Consider the following 24550-nt stretch of genomic DNA (forward strand, 5'->3'; position numbering starts at 1 on the left):
AAAGAATGCTTCGAGATGCTTAGCCATGCAATAGTTTTTTCTATGTTTGAAATTCTGGACGGTTGAGATCAATTTAAGTGGGCTACTGGTATTACTGTCGTGACAGAATTGGTCTCTCAGACTAGAATGAAATTAGTGTACGGTAGCTGGAATGATAGCAAATCATATTATTGATCAAAAGGCACCTTTTTCTTTGACAACTACTGACGTTGTTGTTTCTGCCAGTCCGATGCGATTTCTTGCGCGGCAGACATATTTCCCGTGACTGTTGAACTCAACAGTGTTGAATTCGAGGCAGCCTCGTTCCTGGAAAGCCAATGATGTATCAGCGGAGTGCACGTTACCAGCGCGTGACCATTCGACTTTGGGAGGCGGAGAGCCCACAGCGTCACAACAGAGACTTTAAACGGAGCCTTCATCTACGATGACCAAAGATGGTAGTTTCTTGACAAATGTCGGTGGCTCTGACGGTGGAATAAAATCGATTAAAAAACCGACATGTAATAAACAACATCATGTGATCAATAGAAGCTGTCAGCAACGTACAGCTACTTTTGGTCACATTGGCGAAAATCTTTAGCGTTGAAAATAGCAAGAACATGCAACTGAAACCTCTCATACTTTTTTAACATTATCAAGCTGACATAAATTCCCCCAACGTAACAGGCTTTAAAATTGCTATTTAAACACGCTCAATGTCGCCGGCTCACTGTGGAAAGACAAAAATGTGTATTTCATTGACAAGTAGCTGTCTACAATGGTGTTAGAGATACACATCATAAAAAATCAGAAAAACGAGGGGCTGATATTCATACCTTTTACCTTTAAAGTGCTAAGACCCCTTAGACTTCCGAGACCAATATTAGCTGAACACATATACGACCCCATATGTAACATCTGTACGCTGTTGATTCGAAGCGCACCATTTTCCACGGTAACATCAGATAGAGTACCTCCAAGCATACGCCATGTTATTTTGGAAGACGTCTGGCCTTAAACTCAACAGAAGAATATTGCTGTCTCATTGATAAAGACTTCATGAGATACTGGATACACACTGATCTTCGGTGGAACAGCACATTCATCCTTTGGTCCCTGAATACCAACCAATCCTCTGATGCCTTTGTTCCCTTTTAAGCCAATAGATCCTTTTTGTCCGTGACGACCCTTCGCTCCAGTATCTCCTTTCATTGCAAGAGCTCCAACGAACCCTTTGTCCCCTTTTTCACCCTTTACTCCTTGAGGTCCTGCAGGTCCTCTTTTGCCACTCACGCCTGGAGTTCCAATAGGCCCCGATAGGCCTGGTAGTCCTTCCTTTCCAGAGGCCCCTTTTTCTCCCTTATATCCGGGATATCCAAGGGCTCCTGGCGGTCCCGGGGGTCCTGCCTGGCATATTCTGTCTGAGGATTTACAAACTTCACTGAACTTGTTATTTATTTCTTGGCGGATTTGTTGTAAAGTTACAGTTACTGCCGTTGGACTCAGAGCAGCATTTCTTTTCTGTCTTTGGTGGTGATCCACCTTTTGTTTTTCCACACCGCTTTCAAAGTCTGTACGTTACACATGCAAAAAATATTAACCATTTATATTTTAACATCAGTATGCATATTCTTCCTACGATTACTATGATGGCGACATGGAGACCACCTTTTTCTTGCACCATTTTATCGGAAGGTGGTAGACCATTATTACTTAGGAAGGGGTGGGATGCAGTCTATTAATACTTAGGGAGGGGTCAAGGCAGATTGTTGTTACTGAGGGAGGGGTGAAAGACGAACTATTTGTACGCAGGGAGGGATGGAAGATGTGGTGGAAATCACATATATTATTCCAAAGAGTAAGAAAAAGGTTTGCAAAGAGAATAAGACGAATGTCGCAGAATCTAGACTTAAATTTACAAATAACAAACTTTTGCAGTACATTTCCTACTGATAAACTTAAGAACGCAATTCTATAGAGAGAATGAAACTATTAAATTTGAGTGCGTAATAATCTGCTCACTATCGAGCAGTTCACAAAATTTGTGAACTTGGGGTGCCTCTTAGAATAAATGTTATCGATACAATACCCATGCCATTCATGCAAAGCTACCGTCGTGGACACATTGATCGATGATCGGGGGTGGAGGCTGATTAATCAATAATGAATAACGGGTGTAAGTTCAAAGTAAACAATAAATAATTGGGTTTGGAAACCTCGGAATAATGAATAACGTAGTCATACCAATGGAATAATAAATACCGATTTTTCATTCGATTGTCTTGGTTATGTATTTTCTGATATATCTTCACAAGCTTTTTTTAAAGTGACATCAATGATGAGGTCTCCCGGCGAAACTTCCGACCGTTTGTGTTTCGAGTTGTAGGACAACTTCACAGCTTAGCAGCTTGACAGCTTGACAGGTTTTCTGTCAAATGTCCTGTTATGGTATCATTTGACGTTTGATTCGCGTGGAAATTGTTTTGTGGTCAGCCTGCTTGGTAGTTATCTTAGTCGAGGTCGTGTCTGGTCGGCTTTTGTAAGGGTGATAGTGGGTAAAAGCAAGAAAGAGAAAAAAAAGAAGTCGCGATCAAAGGTAAGAAAATTTTATATCTATTTTGGTTTGTTTCAAACATGCGCCGATTTCAAGTCTATTCGAAGCTATCTTTTTTATGCTTTGGATATGATAAATATCTTTCCCTCAGCGAACTTTCCTGGTCACCTGAAAGACGGTGCCCTTCAAGGCGGTCAACCAGCAGGTCAGTGCCAAACAGATTTTGAGATAATACTATGTAATACGATGATGACGATAATGAAAAGTCAGTCAAATCGATTATGATCGAGTAGTAAAGGAAATTTGGAGAAATTGATTTTTAAGGATGTTGTTTCTTAAATTAGCTCCAAAAGTTTAGGGTAACTTATTTGGAGACGACTTTAATTTTGTGTTGTCCTTTCCAAAGTCTCGCACATCCTTACTGGGAATAGACAGCCAACCGACTTGACCTTTCGCTTGTGCTTTATCATATCGATTCGATGTCTTGTTCTTAATAAAAACTAAATCTCCACTTGTTGAGTCAAAGTTTGGTACTAAGTTTCCCAAGCTTCATGATTTCAACATGGTTTACAAAGATCGCTTTTTTTCCCCTTCAATAGTAAGTCGATCGCTGCCGGTGCAGCAGCGTACCTCATTTATTCCAAACGTCACCTACTCTTTCTGTTTTCTCAGGATTGGTGTGCGAGCGAAAGGTGAGCCGCCTGATAGCGCAAAAAAAGGCTCTTATGTTCGGCTCGTTTACACTTTGCTGAAAGGAAACGAAAAAGACCGTTACTCGGGCTGAGGTTTTGGCAGAGCTGCGTGCGATAAAGATAGCATGCTCATTTTTGCAAAAAAATTATGTCCACGCAAAAATTGCCTTTGTTATTTTTGCACTGAAATGATTAACCTCGGCAGTGGTAATGAAAATATTTTAAGCTACTAACAGGCCAAATCAGCTTGGAAAAACAAAGAAAAAAATCAAGTTTTTGGATCTAAAATGGGGTCCGCTTCACGAAGTGAGGATTACGATAATATAATGCAACTACTCCATTCTGAGAACCACTGTTTATGTTCTTGTCCATAACGATTCTCGGCATCAATAAGGATCGCGATCACCATTTTATGTCTCAAAAAAGGAATGGCTTTGATGATCAAGTTTTGGCCATCTTCCTTATGCCATATCGTTTTCCTTACAAGAACGCGAGCCTTCTTCCAATGTTGAAACAATCGCTTTGATGGAGGGCCAAGATGACTCACAACAGCAAGACCGAGAGCTGCCTTTTAGTCAATCGTTACTGTAATGTGGGGCCTATTTGAAGACAGAGGAAGTAATCGCTGTAAAGCACAACCTTAGAAGAGAACAGTGGGGGTTTTTCCTTGCCCTGCTTTTAAAGGATCTCCTCGTTAAAGGAAAGAAAGGGAAATGAACTAGTATTTACTGACAACGTCATGCACATTTTGTGGCTCGACAACAGTGACACTAGCGACAAGTTCGTTTTCTATGAGGCTTACCGAGACGATAGGAACTCACCGTACACCATTGTAAACCGTGTGCGTATTGACGAGATCATTACTGATTCCTCTGGATTGAGATCTTATAAGCTCCCTCAAAAGGAAGTGGATAGAATTGAACGATTGTTGAAAGGTGGCGATGACAGTGACATTGACTCTGACGATGAACGCGTCAAAAATGAAGAAATGGCCTATAAGGATTCGTCTGATGAACCTCCTAAAAGTGTGTTTGTCAGCACCAGGTCGAGACGTTCAGCGACACGCTTACAGCTGTTTTACTTTTACAACCAGACATCTTGTGGACACTCAATTGACACTCAACACTAGACCGACTAACATTGGTCTAGTGTTTGTTAAGTTTATCTTCGATAACAGTCAGCTTTGATCTTTTCCTATTTTTAACACCCGTGTCTTTTTTCAGTTTCCGGCTTTTGCCTTTTTTCTGACGTTCTTTTGACGTTTTGAGCTGTTGTTGAAATGTTTCAGTTGATTTTTTCACCTGCTCGTGATTGTTACATTACTTCGAATTGCGTGACTTGGCCCATTTTACCTGTCAAGATAGTTATAATAGTTATATTTTAGTCGTCTTTTGACAGATTTTGCAATCTACATGCTTACAGGTTTGGGCTCGACTCAAGTTTGCAAAAACAGCCACTGACATTGCATTTGGAGCTTCATAGTTCCATCAAGAATATCAGAAAGAGAAAATTTATTTGATATCTTGTAATTAACAGTTTTCCTTTAACTTTAGTATCAGCTTGAAGCAGTCGGAAAGGCTCTAAACGAAGGAAAACAAAAAACAAGCATTACGCTTGTTAATAGAGACAAGTCTTTTATTTTTCACTTACAAAGTCCCACTTCATCATGTAAAAGCTCCATACAGATATTTATTTTATCTTTTGCCTACTTTGTGGTTTTTCCAAACTTCATTCAGGTTATGTTTGTAGAGATTTGTCACCAATAACTGGAGCAAGATAGGTATGTACGACGATGGAGTTGCTTGCGGAAGAGACTAGTTGCCGTTAAAGCGAAAAATACATCGTGATAATAATAACCATAGCACCGAAAAATACAACACCAGCTTAGTTTGACAAAAAGGTCGCCGTATGTAGCACGGTGTGGCAGTAGCGTGTAGTATGGTGCGATAGTGTGATACCTATAATCAAATGTATAATCATGAATTAAACCTGAAATCGAGTCTAACAGGGCAAAAATCTTGGTTACGTTCAAGGAATAGGGAAGAATGACTACCAAACAAAATTTAAAAAGAGTAATAAATAATTCGAAAAAAAACACGATGAGTAATGAATAATTGAGGTCTCGTTATTCAGCTTCCACCCCCGATCGATGAAGAATTGTATGTGTATCCATGCTAAGCTTCCACCCAGGTAGGCGCCAATAGTCATTGTGAGATCACAAAAATATGGAAAGAAATGACTCAGAATGGCATTTAGTGTTTTTCATTAAGTACTAAGATTGCGTTCTTCGAATCTAAGCTGTGAATTACTGCATCGCTGAGATGAAACCAAATCTCTCCAAATTACTGGAGGCAATGAAACCGAATTCCTTAAAGCATATTATCATCGATTTGCAAGTAGAAGTTTACCTACCCTTTGACGGTTTCCCCTCGTTACCTGCTCTTTTCAACAGAACGGCGATCTTAAGGTGACTTTCAACATCTGAAATGCGAAGTTCGTTCATCTTCGTTTTCCTGTTTATTGTTTCCATCCTCACGAACAGCGCCACAATCAGCAGAATTGAAACGAAAGAAAGAATTGAAGAACATCTGCGAAAAGCATCGTTTGAGCATTTTGCGGAAGGTTTCTTCGTAGAGTCCATCGTAGCCTCGAAGGGATTTGTGTAAACAGCTTCCCTGATTAGCAAACTCAACTACTGCAAGATACGAACTGTTTACTTGAGATGAAGGTTTGAGCTTCCCGTGTAACTGATATTGTAAAGAACACGTCCAGGCGAGAGTTAAAGTAAACCGTTATTTAATTGATTTTTCTGCCATCGTCTCAGTAGAGTAAGAGATTAGAAGCACGACCTGTTGCCAGGATGATTCCGATGTGCGTGGCCTCGAGGTAACTGTAAATATAATCTGGCGTTTTGGAAGAAATCTTGCTTTTTCGATCACGTCCATTTGACGAGCAAGTTCTGGCCTGTACTAATTTCGTACTGTTTATGAGTGGAATATGGTCTCTTGAAACTAATAGAAATAAAAAAACCAAAGACCAGAGAAATGAAGGGCCCAGTTGTATTAAAGGCGGTTAATGCTATCCAACGGATCAATCACTATCCAGCGGATAAGTGATAGGAAAACGTGAAGTGTTATCCACCGGATAGAGATTTATCCAGTCAGTAGTGTTATCCAACCTTCGAACAACCGGAACCAGAAAAATAAAAACAATAATAAAAAGATAAAAGTAACTCTGTAAGTTCGAGGTTCTCAGTATTGTTAGTCAAAGCGACACACGTTTCAAAAACATCTTTCCAATTCATTGTCCCTGCAATAAATGATATTGTATTCATCTGAAAGATCACCGCTTGAGTCCATAACACAATAGTCACGGCCACTGTTAATAAAATAACAAGTTCAAGGATGGATAGTAATCTACGATTTTAATATTGTGGCGAGTTCACGAACATGTTTTTTTTTTTTAGATTACTTTAACCCCGAGTTAGTCGTAGGAATTCTTTGGTTTTTTTTTTTTAATTTTTTTATTTCACACTCAAAATATGCTAGACTCGAGGAAGCAGTTTCTCTCGCCCTGAATTAACCCTACCTCAGCTACGAGTTTCACAAAGAAAAGGCCATGACCATCTCTCCTTACAACCAAATAATGTGCGTCCACATTTGCAACCTGTATTTCTCCGCGATCAAGCAATATAATCAGCCCATCAGTCTTAAACTGTGTACAGCCGCCCGCTTTTGAACTTCTCCCAAATACCAATAATGCGCAACCCCCTTCTTGTGACTCTATTGATAACCTATTATAGTCAAACCAGTCAGTAAAATGCGACCATGTCCAGCGACACATCCCCATTAGCCTATTACTAGGAAATACCCCCACGGGTAGTATTCATGACAACTGAATTGTGAAAATGCGACTCTATCCAGCAGCGCATTTCCATTATTCTATAGATAGGAAGTCCCCCCTCCTCCTTCCCGCCCCACTCAAGATGATATCAAAATGCACTCAATTGGCAGTCTAGATTTTAGTCCTAGGCCCCCGTGGAATGCTGAACTATTGGATGCTCAATTAAGTAATGGCGTCTATTTCCTTATTACCTCGGTTGAAACGTTCGTAGAAAAACTTAAAAATCATTTAGTAGACCATATATGAATTTATGACATAAGTTCGACGCAACGTGTGCTCTGATTGGTCAAAAATCTATTGTTTACTTGCCTGTATACCCACAGAATTCCGTCTTGTGGAATGGCGCCGCACGGGGCGAATTCCCAGATTTGAAGTTTGTTAAAGACCTTTGGTTTTAAGGGAAAAAAGGGGACACTTTGAACATAAAAAAGAGTGACATCTATTTTTTTCATTTAGTCATTCATTTTTTTATGACAATTTAATTAAACATGTATCGTTCGATTGCTATGAAAACGTTCAAAAAATCTTGCATATTTTACATGTGATATCACTAAACAATCATCAATGAATACTTTATCTCCTAAAGAAAATGAGTTGTAAGTCTGACTTAGATTAATTCTACTAAATGTGTTTTTCGCAACTGATGGTAATTAAGTTGTTGCCAGTGAAGATCTTAAGACGTTGTGGTCGGGATAATGTTCAAGTTAATTTAGCTTTGCTATCAGGGGAAAGATGCGCTATTATTGACAACTCAAAAATTCTCAACTAACCTTGATCGCAATTTGAGTAATATCATCCTCTACAAAGTTGTTCAGTTCTAAATTAGGTTTAAAAGAATAAAAGGTCTGGGCCCAGTTGTTTAAGGGGCGGAGAACGCTTTCCAACGGATAAATTGCTATCCAGCAGAAAATTAATCGTTAATAAAACGTATTGCGCAGTCCAACGAATAGAGATTTGTTCAAAGGATAGCGTTATGCACCCTTCGGACAACCGGAGCCTGGCTATTTCTAATGGATCCATATGTTTAACGAATAGGACTGGGATGGAGTGGTGCTTGATATAGCATTGTAACCAAAGTCATATTCGGTTTGAATACCACCCTTTTCAACGAAAGAAACACGGCCAGTTTCTGTGATCCCAATTCCATGATCAGCACGTGCACAGCTAGTTCCTCCTCCACCAATCATCATTACTGCTCCATCTTTATTTCTCTGCCGCTGACCGACCAAAAGGCTGTTGAAATCATATCGTCCATCGCAGAAGGGTTAGTTATCGCTCCAATAGCAATTTGTTGGTCAAACCACCATCTACCATCGTCACGCATCCAATTCTTGCCATCGCTGTTTGAGAATCGAGCGATAAGAGTCCAGCCTGCAGTGAAAGAACAGTTCTCATTGTTTTTTAATAATAACGTATGAACATTTTAATTTTATGTCTACGCCTTGTGGCATATGTGGGAATATTGTAGAGGATAGCTTCGTATTCTTTTTTCTAGCTTGAAACGAACTGTGCAATAATCTCACCCTTCTTCTGTTTTTTCTCGGTGTGGTGTTAGTAATAACTAAAGTTAACTGTAAAATCTTTATGGTGACCATAAGGGAAAGGTATTGACTGTTAGCTGTAAATTGGCCAAAATTTTCACCGTTAAAGGCCAACTTTTGAGCCAGAGGTAGTTCGATATAACTACAAGGATTTAGGAAACCGATTGCAATTTTAAGAGCCTCTTTTTCTAGTTCCCAAGAGGAAAAAAAAAGGGGGGGGGCACTTTCTCGATTTTACCATCTGATATCCACAATCGGCAGAAAGTTTGAAAATGATCCTATGTTTAATTTATAAATCGTACATTTCTGTTACTTTATCCTCTCGCTCCATGTCAAATAATTAAGTCTCTGAAAGATTTACATTGGAAGCCAAAAACTTTCGAGATGAAAATTTTGTTTTTGATCAGCGAGCGCAAGCGTAATTAAAAAAGATGAAATTTCCAAAACTGGAGACGAATTAGTTATAGCCTAACTGATAAACTGACTCTAAGTAGTGTGACTAACAGATTAATTAACAAATAGAGAAGCCTTGACTGTGCTCTGTTCTGTTATAAAGCACGCAGGAAGCGGCTAGAGCACGAAAGAAGTGGGAAGAAACACTCGACTACGACTCGTGTTTCTCCCTACACTTCTTTCGTGCTCTAGCCGCTTCCTGCGTGCTTTATAACAGAACAGAGCACAGTCAAGGCTTCTCTATTTGTTTTATAATAAAGAATCCGTTAAATTCCCCATGTATTACTTTCAATTTTCAGAACAAACTTTATTTCCGAAGCGAACAACAGTGTCGTCAGCATGCTCTATACTCTCATAGAGCACGCTACAATAAGCCAATCAGAATCCCTGTTAGAATGGTTCAAATAATCTGATTGGCTCTACAAAGTTCAAAAACCATCAAAGTTCACCATCTACGATAGTTTACAAACTAAAATAATTCGGCAGGTCGAATTTAACGCTTTTGCCTGAAGTTTTTAATTCAGAATCTTGAAGTAAAATGTTCTGTGAACTTCAGCCGAATTATGGCTCATAAAAACACGCGGGTTTCTTCACATGACAAGGTAGAAAACAAACTGTTCAAGGCGAGTGTTTTTTAAATGAACGACAGCCGAATTCACCGGAACATGAAGATCGCTCGGGATGACAGCGCCGCAAAACTCGGCTGCAGTGACTGAAGTGACTTTCCACTCAACACATCGGAAAGGATAAGTGAGCCGCGATGGACTTCAGCATGATCATATTTCCTCAGACACCGTCATGATTAGTATGAATTTTAACAGTTATGCCAGTTTGTTTATATTTTTCATCATTTCTGTTTTGTTCTGTTTTGTTTTTGAACCGCTGAACTTTATATACTATACGAGTGTTGACTGTGTTTGATTTTCATTACCGTACGTAAGCTTGCAATCTAACTGAGTGTGAAAATCTTTAAAACTCGGAATGTCTATTTTGTTTTTCCTTTGAGGATTTTCGTATCTGCCCACGTTTTAATAACGTAAATAATGGCGCCTGGTTTCAACCAATGACAGCGCGCGTTATATCCAACTTTATTATAATAACAAATAGGGTCTACCCATACACGTTTTTCCATTTCCATAAAATCCACTTTTACAGGAACATGTGTAGGAGCCATAAGTGTTCTGGCAGTTTGCATTGATGCCACAGGGCCAGATAGAAGCACTGCACTCGTCAATATCTGAAGGAAAAATGAAATTAACTTGCATGGCAGTTAATTAGCGGGGGAATTTGGAAATGTACGATGACGACAAGAAAGCGGTAAACAGATAAGCTTTGAGTCATTCTCTCGCTGTGGAAGAGAATTACAACACACTAATTATGTCTCACCCGTTTCACAATGTACCCCTGTGTATTCTTTCGCGCAAACGCACACGTAACTGTTCTTCTCGTACTGTGCCATACATTTCCCATTGTTCTGACAAGGCCATTTGAAACATGAAGACTAAAGAAAACATATACGAAAGAAACGAGAAAGATCTGGTACCAATCATTTTATATATCATCGTGGACCGTGTTTAAAAATAGAGTCAGTAAACCTTCCCCACTTAGACCCAAAATTATCTATAAGTCTTCCGCTCAAGTAAACGCTTTCCCTATTTTGCAATTAACCACTCTGTCCTCCTTCCAATAAGGAGAAACTTCAAAAGGAAAACACATGGCCTAAATGTTACAGTTGTAAGAGTGGACCACGTAGCCTTTAGGTGTATTATTAAAAAGGTAAAAAAATGAAAAAAACCTCCACAAGAAATTATCTGCGATTCCTCTCCTTTTCTTTTCACAAAACAGAGTGAACATTCTTTATTTCCAACTTACTGCGATACTGTAGTGATGGTGACTGTGACTAGGGACAAGCTTATCCGAGTTGTTGTACAGATCCGATGGAAGTAATTCACACAGAACTTTGCCATTCATATCATGAAATGCAGCCAGGTTAAACGAAAAACACGACGGAATTTTGACACAAGCAAATCCACATTCGCTGTCCTCTCCAACATAATCCGAACCAGTAATAGTGATGTTGAGGTAGGAAAACTTGTGAGCCTTAAATCTGGCATAAGTTATTCCTTTACTTGTACCTCGACTGAGAGTTTTACCTTGCATATCGACGACTTTTGTCTCTAGAAATAAAGAGAGGAATGAAAAAAGATTTGTTAAAAGTATTCTGCTCAAAGATAAATATTTAATCAGGAGTCAGTCTAAAACGCTTTACGTACCACTAGAATCCTGCGCTAGAACAACTATTTTCACTAATACATGGAAATAGTTCCTTGAAAGTTCAGGGAGTCCAAACTGCATTTTGAAGTCGAAGTTATATGCTATCCTCACCAGACCACCGAAGTCTGATCAGTTCCCCGGCATTTGAATTAAGCAATTTTATAACAAATTGAGAGGAACTTGCCAAAGTGTAAAACGATATGGTAAAATGCTAAGGGCTAGTTATTATTTGTTGTAACAGATCAGATATCAATTGATGACCTGTCATAACTTTATATATACATAGACTGAAATTTGTTTATATCATTTAATTAGCACATACAGGAAGCCTTAGTAAAAACTTTAAAATATCTATCAGTGAAAAGTATGTTAATTTTTTTTATCTCCGTTCCCATAATTTTCAATTTTCAAGAGTTTAAATTCAGTATCTTATATGTAAAACAGTAGAATGACACAATACTTTTCTTTGCTATCTTGCATTTGTAAACTGACAACATCTAACATCAGACGTGACTTCCGATAATCAACCAGTTGGAGCTGGCAAGACCAAACAATATATTTGTACGTTGACAAAGCTGACTGGTAAAAACCAGGCGACTAGACTTACATATAGAGAGAGGTGGTTTAAATGAGTCACTGCAATACGGATAAATTTAATTATTTTTGAATTTGCGAACCTTTGGCTCGATGCGTTAAACGGGAGTCAAGCCTACGCCTGGGTACACCGATGGAGATTGATTTTACTGGTACATATTTACACTACCCACTCCCCCAGTGCAGCAAAATTGTCACTCCGATAATTTTCTCGATCAGTCACGAGCTTTTCCGCCTCCCTTCGGCCAAAGTCCCTCAGGACTACCAATTACTCAGGACTTTTGTTTGGAAAAGTTGATCCGGAACAATGGGCCATTTCTTGATACGAGTTTCCACGAAAAGATATTTCTTATACTCTTTATGAAAAGAATAACAGTGAGAACATTCAGCAAAGGAATGAAACAAAATCGTCATGAATTCTTCACATTATGAGTGTTCTTAAGATGCCCCTCACTGAAGTTGATTTCCTTCACACTGTCTTTTTGTCGGGAGATAGATTCTCAGCCAATGCGCTTAAAAACATACTGGTATATCAGCCATTTGAAAACCTATCCGATAGACAAGTTAAGAAGGCAGTGAACACAAGTGGAGTGCCTATATTGAAAAATATCCCGCGGCACACAATCCGTTAAGAATAGCGTCAGCTGAACCACTTCTCTTAGAGTTCACAATGAGGCAATATTACTATCAAGACGTAGTTTACGGCACTTGCACCGAGGAATTTTTCATGCTCAACGTGGTACGCACAGTAGCCATGTGTGCCATCATTAATATTACATGGCCATTCCAAAGAAACTGGATTTCAACCGATAAGTAAATCCACTATGGCGAGAATATTAGAACTTCAAGAGGTCACAAATAAGAAATCATCGAGAGGTCTAGAAAATACTAGAGGGTGCGGATAGTTTTAAAGTTTTTTCCTAATCATATACGAACTAAATGGCATGGGAGAAGAGCTTTAGTACCGCGTCGGCGATGCTGTCAGTGCACCCACTGAAAACTTGCATCGGATCTTGGACACTTCCTCTCGCTGATCTGAAGTCCTGTATTTCCCTGCTCCCATGAAACGCAAACACGGCTGATAGCTTAGAAAAAATAGGCTAGAATTCCGAGCAAAAAATCACATTATCGCTGCCATATTTAGATGGAAGAAGTACACAATTGAATTATGTGACTGTGTCACTGCTCACGGTAAATTTCAGTATGTGCTGTGATAGATTAAGAGCAGTCTCTCCTTTTCAGCTAAGTCCGTTTCGCGAGTCAAAAAGAAAACCGTCAGAGCTGGAAAAAAAAAAGAGATGATAGCACGCCTCCAGGAGGCACTAACATTTTTTCCTCACTGAATTTTCAACTCGCGCGACGGACTTCGCTGACAAGGAGGGACTGCTCGTGGACTGGTGCTGTTATTGCCGGTTACGCTAAATAAAATACTGTGTTTGGTTTGAAATGTTCATACAGGTTTGAATAGCTTAAGCTCTCTTTAGTCAACTATAAAACAACAGAAACCAATTTTTTCAAAATAGTTTCTTATTAAAACGTTGACCGACCGCTAATCAATATGATATTCGATACGTTTTGCTCACATTTTTCGTCACGAGACAGAATCATCTGCCAGGTTTTAGCCGTTCAAAATGTTTACAGTATCAATCAGCATGTTATAATTGATCTATCGGACTATCTTTTCTCTTTAAAATCTACAATTTATGAAGCTACTAATAAAGAACGGTCGGAGTTTGCTGAACAGACTAATTTGCATAATTCTGCCGCCAGGGTGGCAAAATCACCAAAAGTTTTAAGACACTAATAACTGCAAGATTTTTTTTACATTTTATGCTTTCGAACAGCTTATTAGTGATTAGTAATTATTAAAGGTCCGGTCTGGACTTGAGAAATATCACCCAAGAAAGAAAAAGTAGTTTTGACCAATTTCAAAAAGCTTTCAAACGATTGTTTTCAATAAATTATGGCGAACTTCTGATAACATATCAAAATTGAAATACCTTCCAAACCCTTGAGATATCACACAATTTAAGAATCCAAACCTGCTGCATGTAGTATGTTACGAGCAGCGAGCCAATCACCGTGAGAAATTTTCGATGCCACAAGAGGTCAAAAACGGGCCTTATGCAGCTTTGATTATTGAGAGCTCTCAAAAGAAATTTATGACGTATTTCCAGAAACCAATGTGGTTTTATTTACTTACTCCCAAAGATAGTTTAATGGGCAAAGTTTGAGGCAAACGTTTCTCCAATGCGAAATGCCTTGGACCGCTCTAACAGAGATCGCCACTTAATGTGTGTCTTGGTAAAAATTTTAAACACTTCACCCAAGACACAAACTAAGACTTTTTTTCCAGAGGAAAAAAATGATCTTGATTGCATTCTGAAGTTGGCGAAAGAAAATGCCATGGTGATTTGAAAGAGATGGCATCTTTTAACACAACATTGCCAGAAATGAACTGAAAATATAGTTCATCTGAAAGCTTTAAATGCTATACCAGCAAAAAATATCGACATCACCTTTGTCTACAACAGCCCGGCAATGAAACCACGTGATCAAAACAAAAGACGCAAAACCAAAGGGAGGCACCATGAAAATGAAGGCTTTCCCTTTAAAATACATCACATACGACTTAGATATATATAGCGACAGGTTATTCGTACAGTGTTGACGATTTTAGGTTGTTGTGCGACTGGACATTAAGGTTGTGGGTCCTAATTCAACGACCACTGCCCTGATTTGTTTCTGCAACGGAAAGCAGTAAAATATTAATACTATTTGGCGTTTTTAGCAAAATAAATTATTCATAGGGTGATTGTCCATGCCGCTCAGAAAAGAAAACCTTACGCTCATGATTTTGAAAATTGAATCTTTGGCATAAGTTTTTTTTTTTTAGGAACGCTTAGGCGCAATTCTGAACATCTTTAAAGTTAATTATCTGGTTTCTCTTCTTCCAAATGACCAAATAACCAAAGTGTACTCGTTGTTTTCTAAAATGTTATCCGTTTATACCGATGGAATGAGGCAATGTGTTTTCTCCTCAAATGAAAAATTAAAACAACCTATTCATAGGGACGTAGTATTTGTGTGATTTGTTGTTAATATCCAATGTTTTAACTGATTAACGTCGTAAAAGGTTCTTGGAAGGGAAAAGTTGTATTTTTATTCTTTCAGTAAATTGCATTAAGTGCGAATATCTCTTCATAAAACAAACAGATGAGGTGCAGTATAAGACCAGCAGGTATCAATTTAGCAGGCGAAATTTAGACTTTGATTGCTTTGTTAACTTTTGCCGTGTTTAAAATGAAAGTGTTTCATGTTTTGTTCACTTCTTTTTGTGTTCTCTTGTTTATCCTTAAACCTTTTAACTCCCACGAGTGACTAAGATAGAATTTCTCCTTACAATATCAGTATAATATCAAGCAAACAAGTGATTAGGATAAAGAAAATATCAATTCGGGGATTTTAAGTTGATCCAATACCAAATTCTCTAAACTAACATCACAAGAACTGTATGGCAAACCGTGAGTAAGGAGGATTAATAATGAGATCTTGGGAGATAAGGGGTTAAGTCTTCTCGCGTGGGTACTCTAGATCTAGTAGTTTTGCATACCGGAACTGAAATTTTAAATTGAAAAGAAAGTATCTAATTTTCGGAAGCATGATTGTTGACATGTCCATAATGGGAAACTCTCTTTTAAGATCTTGAGAAATTCCTTTAATAAGGATCCCACTAAATGAACTCAAATGCATTTTCTGCTACATTCAAACAACCGTTAAAAAGAAATAAATACTACTGTGGAAGCCCTGAGTTCTATTTCTGCAGTTTTAACACTAAAGGAGTTGACTAAGATTAAAATATAATTTCTGTATATAAAAACATTGAACTAAGATGCATGATACATATCAAGCATAAAGATTTATTTTTTGTTCACATCGTGATTAGTTTGCTCCAATACTAAATACTACAATATAGTTCTCAAGCTAATTTTTGAAAAAAAATAGATGACACAAATGTTGTACTCTTTCCGCAACACGCTACAAACAGGTAAGAACAATACAGCGGCCTACAAAAAGTTCAAAACAGGATGCATAATTCTAAATTGATTTTTTTGAAAAACGAATCAAAGAGGCACCATCTAAACTACTAGGTAGCCATTACTTAAAACGCATAAGTGAGATATGTTGCAGGCAGTTGTCGAAACTAAATGTAAAAGTTGTTAGTCAGCAAAATGACATTTAAATGTACTCGTCTTTGAAACAAAAATCGAATCGAAAGCACGCCTCTTCTGACTTCACCCGCTCTTTCTCGTTAAACTTATGTCTGAACCTCACTTCATTTAGGAGATTCTAATTGTTGGAGTGAAGCCATAAATGGAAAGAAATGCAATATCTTAGGTTCAAAAAATGTATATCCGAGCCTTCATACTCTCCGACCTACCAGTCAGTGGACTCAGAGTTTGTAATTTGGTTTAGGGCTTGTTAACTCCATTACTGATCACAAAAGTATTACATTATAATTTTTAACGTATAATTCTTATAACTTTCAACGGATCCATAAGTTCAACGAGTAGGACAGGGATGGAGTGCTTCTCGTATCAGCATCATAACCAAAGTCATATTCAGTTTCACTACGACCTACTGCAACGAAAGAAGCTGCGCCAGTTTCTGTGATCCCAATCCCATGATCAGCACGTGCACAGCTACTTCCTCCTCCACCAATCATCATCACTGCTCCATCCCCAATATGCCAGTCACACCAGAAGCCGATCTTGTCATCGCTTTGGATGCTTCCACTGCAATCAGCCTGTTGAAACCCGTCTGTTGACTTGTACTGTCCGCCATATTGAACCGTACAACTTCCCAGACACCGATTACTGGCCCAGACCTTGCCATTTCTAAAGTCGCCATAACTTGTGATTTTAGATCGGAATGTTTGTCCACCCAAACAGTTACCTGTGGTCTGTAACAGAGGGGTGTGGCTGGGGTCGTCACTGCGCGTGATCTTAAATTCGCTTCCTCTGACCAACCAAAATGCTGGTGAGATCATATCAGCGTTTACTGATGGATCATTTGTTGTTCCATCGGCAGCTTGCTGGTCATACCACCATCTACCATCCTGACGCATCCAATTCTTGCCATCGCTGTTTGAGAATCGAGCGATAAGGGTCCATCCTTCAAGACTTACTGTGATATCACAATAGACCTAAAAGTACATTGCAAATATATTACAATCAAAAGCAGGGCATTTATTATTTTGGTTATAAGTTGGTGAGGAATTGATAAAATACCTTGATAGATATGAAGTACTCTAACAGCTTTAAAACCATAAGATAAAAAATTGAAATATTCACCGGGAGGCTTGGGATCTAGTCGTAACTCTTGCACTCAGTGAGAAGGAGGGGTGGGATAGGAGAGGTGAGAATAAAAGTGAGAAGGCACCTCTTCACATCAGGAAAGGTTTTTCTCTCACTAAGAGTCTCCTTTAAATTCAAATGTGTAATTTTTTAATTGCCATCGTGACTGAATTTTTGACTGGAAGATGTAAATAGGTGCAACCTATTGAAAAATGCGTGCTTTCTTGCTGGTATGTGCTAGGAAATGTTCTCGACGGAAAAATATTTTATAATCTTTGGATTCCTGGGTGATGCTAAGATGGCGACTATTAACATTTTTTTATTAAAGTTTATACTGTCAGTAAGGCTGAAAGAAAAATCGAACTACATTGAACTCTTTATTTGGCTTAAAAAAGCTCTCATCCGGAGAGGAAAAAAACAGAGAACAAAACAGAAAAATTCAACACCGAACAAAACAAAAACAAACAACAAAACAAACCAAGGACAGGAAAAGTAACAAAAATTGTTTTATCTACGAGATCGTCTTTAAAGAAAGAGGCAAAGCTTGAAAGTGTGAGAATTGAAAGGATAGTTTCAACTTAAGATAAAAGAGGCTATTCATATACAACCCTCTTCGAATCAACAATCACACCATGTAAATCTAAAAGTATCCTTTTAACCCTCACACTTTCATGCTTTGCCTTTTCTTGTTGTCAGCATTTATCATAATTAGCATTTTCTACTCACTATAAATTCAACTTCCAACGCTTTGTACATTAATTAACTGAAGATGACAGAAGTTTCTGTCGAAACATGTTTTACAAACTTAAAAGTTTTTGGTTTCATCAAATTCTTGACTTGCCTGCTACTATTAAGAACTTTTGGAAGTATTTATTCTGAAAGAGAAATAGAGGCTCTAGACTTACTTTATATCGAAAATTGACCGCGAAAAGCTCGAAGCTTCCGGGACGTCTCTCCATTTTTTTCTTTGAAACTTCTTCACAAGAATGTACTAAATCTTGATAAAAAGAAGACATGGATAATAAATAAGAAAAGGGAGGAAATATTTACGAAGACATCAACATGTTGTTGTGGCTCTCGTTCTAGAAAGGGAGGCATAGGAACACACAAGAACAAGAAAGCACACAGAACAGAACTAAACGAAAAACCTAAATCACCCCAAAAGTGAAAAATTGTTGGATGCCTATTTTTTTATACGGTCGCCTAGATATTAGTAATGAGATAGTTGTTTGTTTGTTTATTGGTGTTCTTGACCCACTTATTTATTACAATCATCATTTTGAGTCTTTGTTATCATTGGTATTGAATCAGAGACGTGACCCCAGTCAGTTTAAACGACGCGCTTATAAATCTTTGATTATTGAAAAGAGCGCTCCGAGATGCTTAACCATGTAACAAGTGTTTGTATTTTTGGAATTCTGTACAGTTGAGGTTAATTTAAGTAGGCTATTGGTGTTACTGTCATGACAGAATTAGTCTCCGGATTGGTATGCAATGAGTATTGGGTAACTGGAATGATGGCAAATCATATTATTGATTGAAAGAAACCTTTTCTCTTGACGACTACTGACGTTGTTGTTTCTGTCAGTCCGAAGCGGTTTCTTGCGCGGCAGACATATGTCCCGTTGCTGTTGAACCCAACAGGGTTGTATTCGAGGCAGCCTTGTTCCTCGAAAGCCAATGATGTATCAGCGGAGTGCACCTGACGAGCGCGTGACCATTCCACGTTAGGAGGAGGAGAGCCCACAGCCTCGCAACAGAGACTTAAAACGGAGCCTTCATCTACAATGACCAAAGATGGTAGTTTCTTGACAAATGTTGGTGGCTCTAAAGGTAGAGTAAAATCGATTAAAAAACCGACATGTAATAAACAACATCATATGATCAATAGCAACCGTCAGCAATAGCAACTTTTGGTAACATCGGAGAAAACCTTTAGCGTTGAAAATAGCAAGAATATACAACTAAAACTTATTATACTTTTTAACATTATTAAGTGGACATAACTTTTCCCGTGATCGGTATTAAAGGTGCTAAATTACTATCTGAACACACTCAATGTCGACGGCCCACTGTGAAAGGACAAAAATGTGTATTTCATTTACAAGTGGCAGTCTACACTGGTGTTAAAGAAACATATTATAAAAAATCAGAAAAATGAGGGAGTGATATCCATACCTTTTACTTGTAAAGTGCTGAAACCCGTTAGATTTCTGAGACCAGTGTTAGCTGAACACATATACGACCCCACATGTGACCTTTGTACGCTGTTGATTCGAAGCGCACCATCTTCCACGGTAGCATCAGATAGAGTACCTCCAAGTCTACGCCATGTTATTTTGGACGACGTCTGGCCTTGAACCCAACAGAAAAATAATGCTGTCTCATTGATAAAGACTTCCTGAGATGCTGGATACACACTGATCTTCGGTGGAACAACACATTCTCTGGTTGGTCCCTGAATACCAACCAATCCTCTGTCCCCAGTGTTCCCTTTTAAGCCAATAGATCCTTTTTGTCCTTGACGACCCTTCTCTCCAGTCTCTCCTCTAATACCACGAGCTCCAACGGGCCCTTTGTCACCTTTTTCACCCTTTTCTCCTTGAGGTCCCACAGGTCCTCTAACACCACTGTCGCCTGGAACCCCAGTGGGCCCCCATGGACCTGGTGGTCCTTTACTACCAGGGGCCCCTTTTTCTCCCTTATATCCGGGATACCCAGGGGCTCCTGGCGGTCCCGGAGGTCCTGCCTGGCATATTCTGTCTGAGGAGTTACAAACTTCATTGAATTTGTTATTTATTTCTTGGCGGATTTGTTGTAAAGTTATAGTTGCTGGCGTTGGACTCAAAGCAGCATTTCTTTTATGTCTTTGGCGATAATCCACATTATGTGTTTCCATTCCGCTTTCAAAATCTGTATATTACAAATATAAAAATATTAGCCATTTATATTCTGAAATCAGTATGCAAATTCTCCATACATTTACTAAGACGGAGACAAGGAGAATTAGTTGAACAACCAAAAGGTTCTTTATTTGGTATTTATTTCCTCTATTATCATGACCATAATGCTTGATTCAGGGGTGAAATTCAGGAGAAATTAGATGCTTGTCTTTGTTGGAAACAGTTACACCTTGTTTGATTAAAAAATATCAAATTTTGAAAACAACATCAAAACATAGATTGACAGCAACCTGACCATCTATTTACACAATCTAATCGAATTTATCCGACCTACTTCTAATTAGTTAAAAAATAGGTCAAAAATAACCCGCTATTTAACTATGTGCTTCACAAAATGATTGACTGAAAATCCAGCTTTTGCAAGGTGAATTGTAGTTCTTTTCAATCTCCGAAGAATTTTTTTGGGGAAATGATTCAGCGTGATTTAATCAAATTTTAAAGTTGGATAAAATGAGTCGATTCGAGAACGGGAATTGGCGATATTTTCAATAACAATTATAATCCAGTGTTTAGGTGCTAGTTTCGTATTCGCGCGACAAAAAAAATAAAGAAACGCAATGGTCCAGCGCAAAAGTTTTGACATAAAAATAGTCAGTCGAAAAACTGCTCAAATAATTTGTATGACCCAGTAAAAACTCCATTAATCAGTAGCATCTACTACCTCAGCAACCTCCCACCCCTCCCTGCGTACTAATAGTTCCTCTTCAACCCCTCTCTTAGTAACAAAAGTCTGTCTACCACGTGCACCCCTCCCTGGGTACTGATAGACTGCATCCCAAAACTCCCTAAGTATTAATGGTCTGCCTCCCCCGTGATTAAGCGGTTCAAAAATTGAAGCAAAAAAGGGTCTAAAAATTGGTCCACATAAATGGTCCAAAAAATGGTCCAAAAACTAGCCCAATGGTGTAAGGGTCCACTGGTTCAGTTCATATTTCACCTTATGTCCTGTTATCTGTCATTCATTTTCCGAGGTCAGTGGCTAATAACCTCATAGAGTAATCATCTCTAGATCAAGACGACTATACTACCTTGATGAAAACTTTGACACAAAATAATTTGTCAAGTCACTTATCTGCTTAAACCATGATGGTTTTGGCAACATGTCTAACTATTTTCGAGCCATTTGATAATTTATTTTCTACATGATAAACGAAGGAAGCATCGTTCAATCTGATGTAGAGTTTTAGCGATGATTTAGTGGGAATCACATATATTGCCCCAAAGAGTAAGAAAAAGGTTTGCAATGAGAATAACGCAATTGTCGCAAAATCTAGACGTAAATGTACAGATAATCTTTTGCAGTACCTTCTCTGCTGATAAACCTAAGAACGAAATTGTATAGAGACAATGGAACCATTAAATTTGAGTGTGTAATAATCTACTCACTATTGAGCAGTTTACAAAATTTGGGAATTTGGGGTGCCTCCTAGAGTAAATGTTATTGCTACAATGCCCATTCATGCAAAACTACCGTCGTAGACACATTGATCGATGGGGAATGGTATGTGTATGCGTTGCTAAGCTTCCATCTAGGAAAGCGCCGATAGAAATGATCGGTATTTAGTTCTAGGATTGCCTTCTTTGAATCTATGTTGTGAATTACTGTACCGTTAAGATGAAACTAAATTGGCCCAAATTATTGGAGACGGGCTAATTTCATGCGATGAAGCCGGATTCCTTAGAGCAAATTATCATAGACTTGCAAATAAAATTTTACTTACCCTTTGACAGTTTCCCCTCGTTACCTGCTCTTTTCCTCAAAACGGCGATCTTAAGGTGAGCTTCAACATCTGAAATGCGAAGTTCGTTCCTCTTCGTGTTCCTGTTTATTGTTTCCATCCTCAAGAACAGCGCAACAATTAACAGAATGGAAATGAAAGAAAGAATTGAAGAGCATCTGTGAAAAGCATCGTTTGAGCATTTTGCAGAATGTTTCTTCGTAGAGTCCATTGCAGCTTCAAGAGGATTTGAGTGAACAGCTTCCCTGATTAGCAAAGTCTGTACCGTTTCGCCAGCGGGAACCAGTAGTTTATGCTTCGCATCGTATGCGTGAATTAAGTTTAAATTCATCGTTTTGCTCTTAGAGAATCGGGATGGAATTTCATCCTTCTCTGTGTTATTGAAAGAATGTTATCTTTTTTGTTTAGTTGTCTTGTTTTTTTCCTTTCTCGGTTGGAAACGAATATGCCCGGAAAGCACGGTTACAAGGGTCCGCACGCACAGTTTGCGTGGCTTCTTCCATCTACAGTATCCTTGTGCCCGTTGAAAATTATTGTTTTCCATGATGATATGATAAAATTCTGACGACACTGATGCAAATAGTGCCTTATTTGTGTCAAGGTGTATATGATATTTGCGGGTGACAAGCCATGGAAGTCGTTAAATTATTATTTTGTTACATTAATCATATATTTGTCCGGTTAAGGTATTAAGTGAGTTGTTTGTTATCTTTTTTGTTTAGTTGTCTTGTTTTTTCCTTTTTCGGCTAGGTAAGAATATGCCCGGAAAGCACGTTTGCAAAGGTCCGCACGCATAGTTTGCTTGACTTCTTCCATCTGCGGTATCTCTGTGCCCGATTAAAATTTTAGTTTTTCTTGATGATATGATAAAATACTGACAAAACTAATGCAGATGGTGCCTTATTTGCGTCAAGGTATTTATCTTATTTGCGGGTGACAAGCCATGGAAGTCGTTAAATTACTTTTTTCACATTAATCATATATTTTTCCGGTTAAGGTATTAGTGAGTTGTTTGTTATCTTGCTTGTTTTAGTTGTGTGGTTTTTTCCTTTTGCGGTTAGGAAAGAATATGCCTGGAAGGCACATTTGCAGAGGTCCGCACGCATAGCTTACTCGACTTCTTCCATCTGCGGTATCCATATGCCCGATTAAAATTCTTCTTTTCTTTGATGTTAATGGCGAACTACTTATTAAACTAATGCAAAATCTTTAAAATCTACCATTTTATGAAGCTACTAATAAAAAACGGTCGGGGTTTGTTTAACAGACTAATTTGCATAATTCTGCTTCCAGGTTAGCAAAATCACCAAAAGTTTTAAGACACTAATAACTGCAAGATGTTTTTACATTTATGCTTTCGAACATCGTATTAGTAATAAGTAATTATTAATGGTCCGGTCTGGACTTGAGAAATATCACCGAAGAAAGAAAGAGTAACTTTGACCAATTTCAAAAAGCTTTCAAACGATTGTTTTCAATAAATTATGGCGAATCTCTGAATAACATATCAAAATTGAAATACTTTCCAAACTCTCGAGATATCACATAATTTAAGAATTTAAACGTTTTCCTGCTGCATGTAGTATGTTACGAGGAGCAAGCCTATCACCTTGAGAAATTTTCGATGTCACAAGAGGTCAAAAACGGGCCTTATGCAGCTTTGATTATTGAGAGCTCTCAAAAGAAATTTTTAACGTATTTCCAGAAACCAATGTGGTTTTACTTACTTACTCCCAGAGATAGTTTAATAGTTATAGTTTTTGGGCAAAGTTTGAGGCAAACGTTTCTCCGATGCGAAATGCCTTGGACCGCTCTAACAGAGATCGCCACTTAATGTGTGTCTTGGTAAAAATTTTTAACACTTCACCCAAGACACAAACTAACACTTTTTTCCAAAGGGAAAAAATGATCTTCATTGCATTCTGAAGTTGGCGAAAGAAAATGCTATGGTGATTTGAAAGAGATGGCAGCTTTTAACACAACATTGCCAGAAATGAACTTAAAATATAGTTCATCTGAAAGCTTTAAATGCTCTACCAGCAAAAAATATCGACATCACCTTTGTCTGCAACAGCCCGGCAATGAAACCACGTGATCAAAACAACAGACGCAAAACCAAAGGGAGGCATCGTGAAAATGAAGGCCCTCCCTTTAAAATACATGACATACCACTTATATATATATATAGCGACAGGCTATTCGTACAGTGTTGACGATTTTAGGTTGTTGTGCGACTGGACATTAAGGTTGTGGGTCCTAATTCAACGACCACTGCCCTGATTTGTTTCTGCAACGCAAAGCAGTAAAATATTAATGCTATTTGGGGTTTTTAGCAAAATAAAATATTTATAGGGTGATTGTCCATGCCGCTCAGAACAGACTACAGACTACAGACTACAGGAAAACCTCACTCTCATGATTTTGAAAGGTGATTCTTTGGCATACGTTTTTTTTTTTTTAGGAACGCTTAGGCGCAATTCCGAACATCTTTAAAGTTAATT

General features: G+C 38.3%; 3 protein-coding genes across 4 annotated transcripts; all 3 read right to left on the reverse strand.

The window, feature by feature from the left end:
- Positions 1–402: 402 nt before the first annotated feature.
- LOC113671853 (uncharacterized) lies at positions 403–1554 on the reverse strand (the record flags this gene model as incomplete). The annotated part of the gene is given in 2 exon segments (XM_027188147.2): positions 403–464; positions 816–1554. Coding segments are annotated over 2 exon segments (801 nt in total), but the record flags the coding sequence as incomplete, so codon positions are not given.
- Positions 1555–8317: 6763 nt separating this feature from the next.
- Positions 8318–24321, reverse strand: LOC149053636 (uncharacterized). The gene is made up of 5 exons (XM_089183474.1): positions 24109–24321; positions 10995–11299; positions 10509–10623; positions 10237–10359; positions 8318–8499 (listed from the first exon to the last, which is right to left on the reverse strand). Exons 1-5 carry the CDS (start codon positions 24209–24211, stop codon positions 8318–8320), a joined length of 828 nt encoding a protein of 275 aa, XP_089039600.1. The 5' UTR covers positions 24212–24321.
- On the reverse strand, positions 15892–22567 carry LOC149053637 (uncharacterized). 2 transcript variants are annotated; one of them, XM_089209620.1, is made up of 5 exons: positions 22032–22567; positions 19526–20260; positions 18896–19174; positions 18253–18338; positions 15892–17196 (listed from the first exon to the last, which is right to left on the reverse strand). In XM_089209620.1, the coding sequence occupies exons 1-5, from the start codon at positions 22378–22380 to the stop codon at positions 16537–16539; spliced, it is 2109 nt and encodes a 702-aa protein (XP_089065746.1). In that variant the 5' UTR covers positions 22381–22567; the 3' UTR covers positions 15892–16536. The 2 variants fall into 2 exon arrangements, with proteins under 2 accessions (XP_089065746.1, XP_089065739.1); XM_089209613.1 differs by having other exon boundaries at positions 16429–17196; positions 18253–18344; positions 22032–22383.
- Positions 24322–24550: the final 229 nt, after the last annotated feature.

This window comes from Pocillopora damicornis, chromosome 1 (assembly GCF_964200805.1).
Source record: "Pocillopora damicornis chromosome 1, jaPocDami1.2, whole genome shotgun sequence".
NCBI classification, from domain to species: Eukaryota; Metazoa; Cnidaria; class Anthozoa; order Scleractinia; family Pocilloporidae; genus Pocillopora; species Pocillopora damicornis.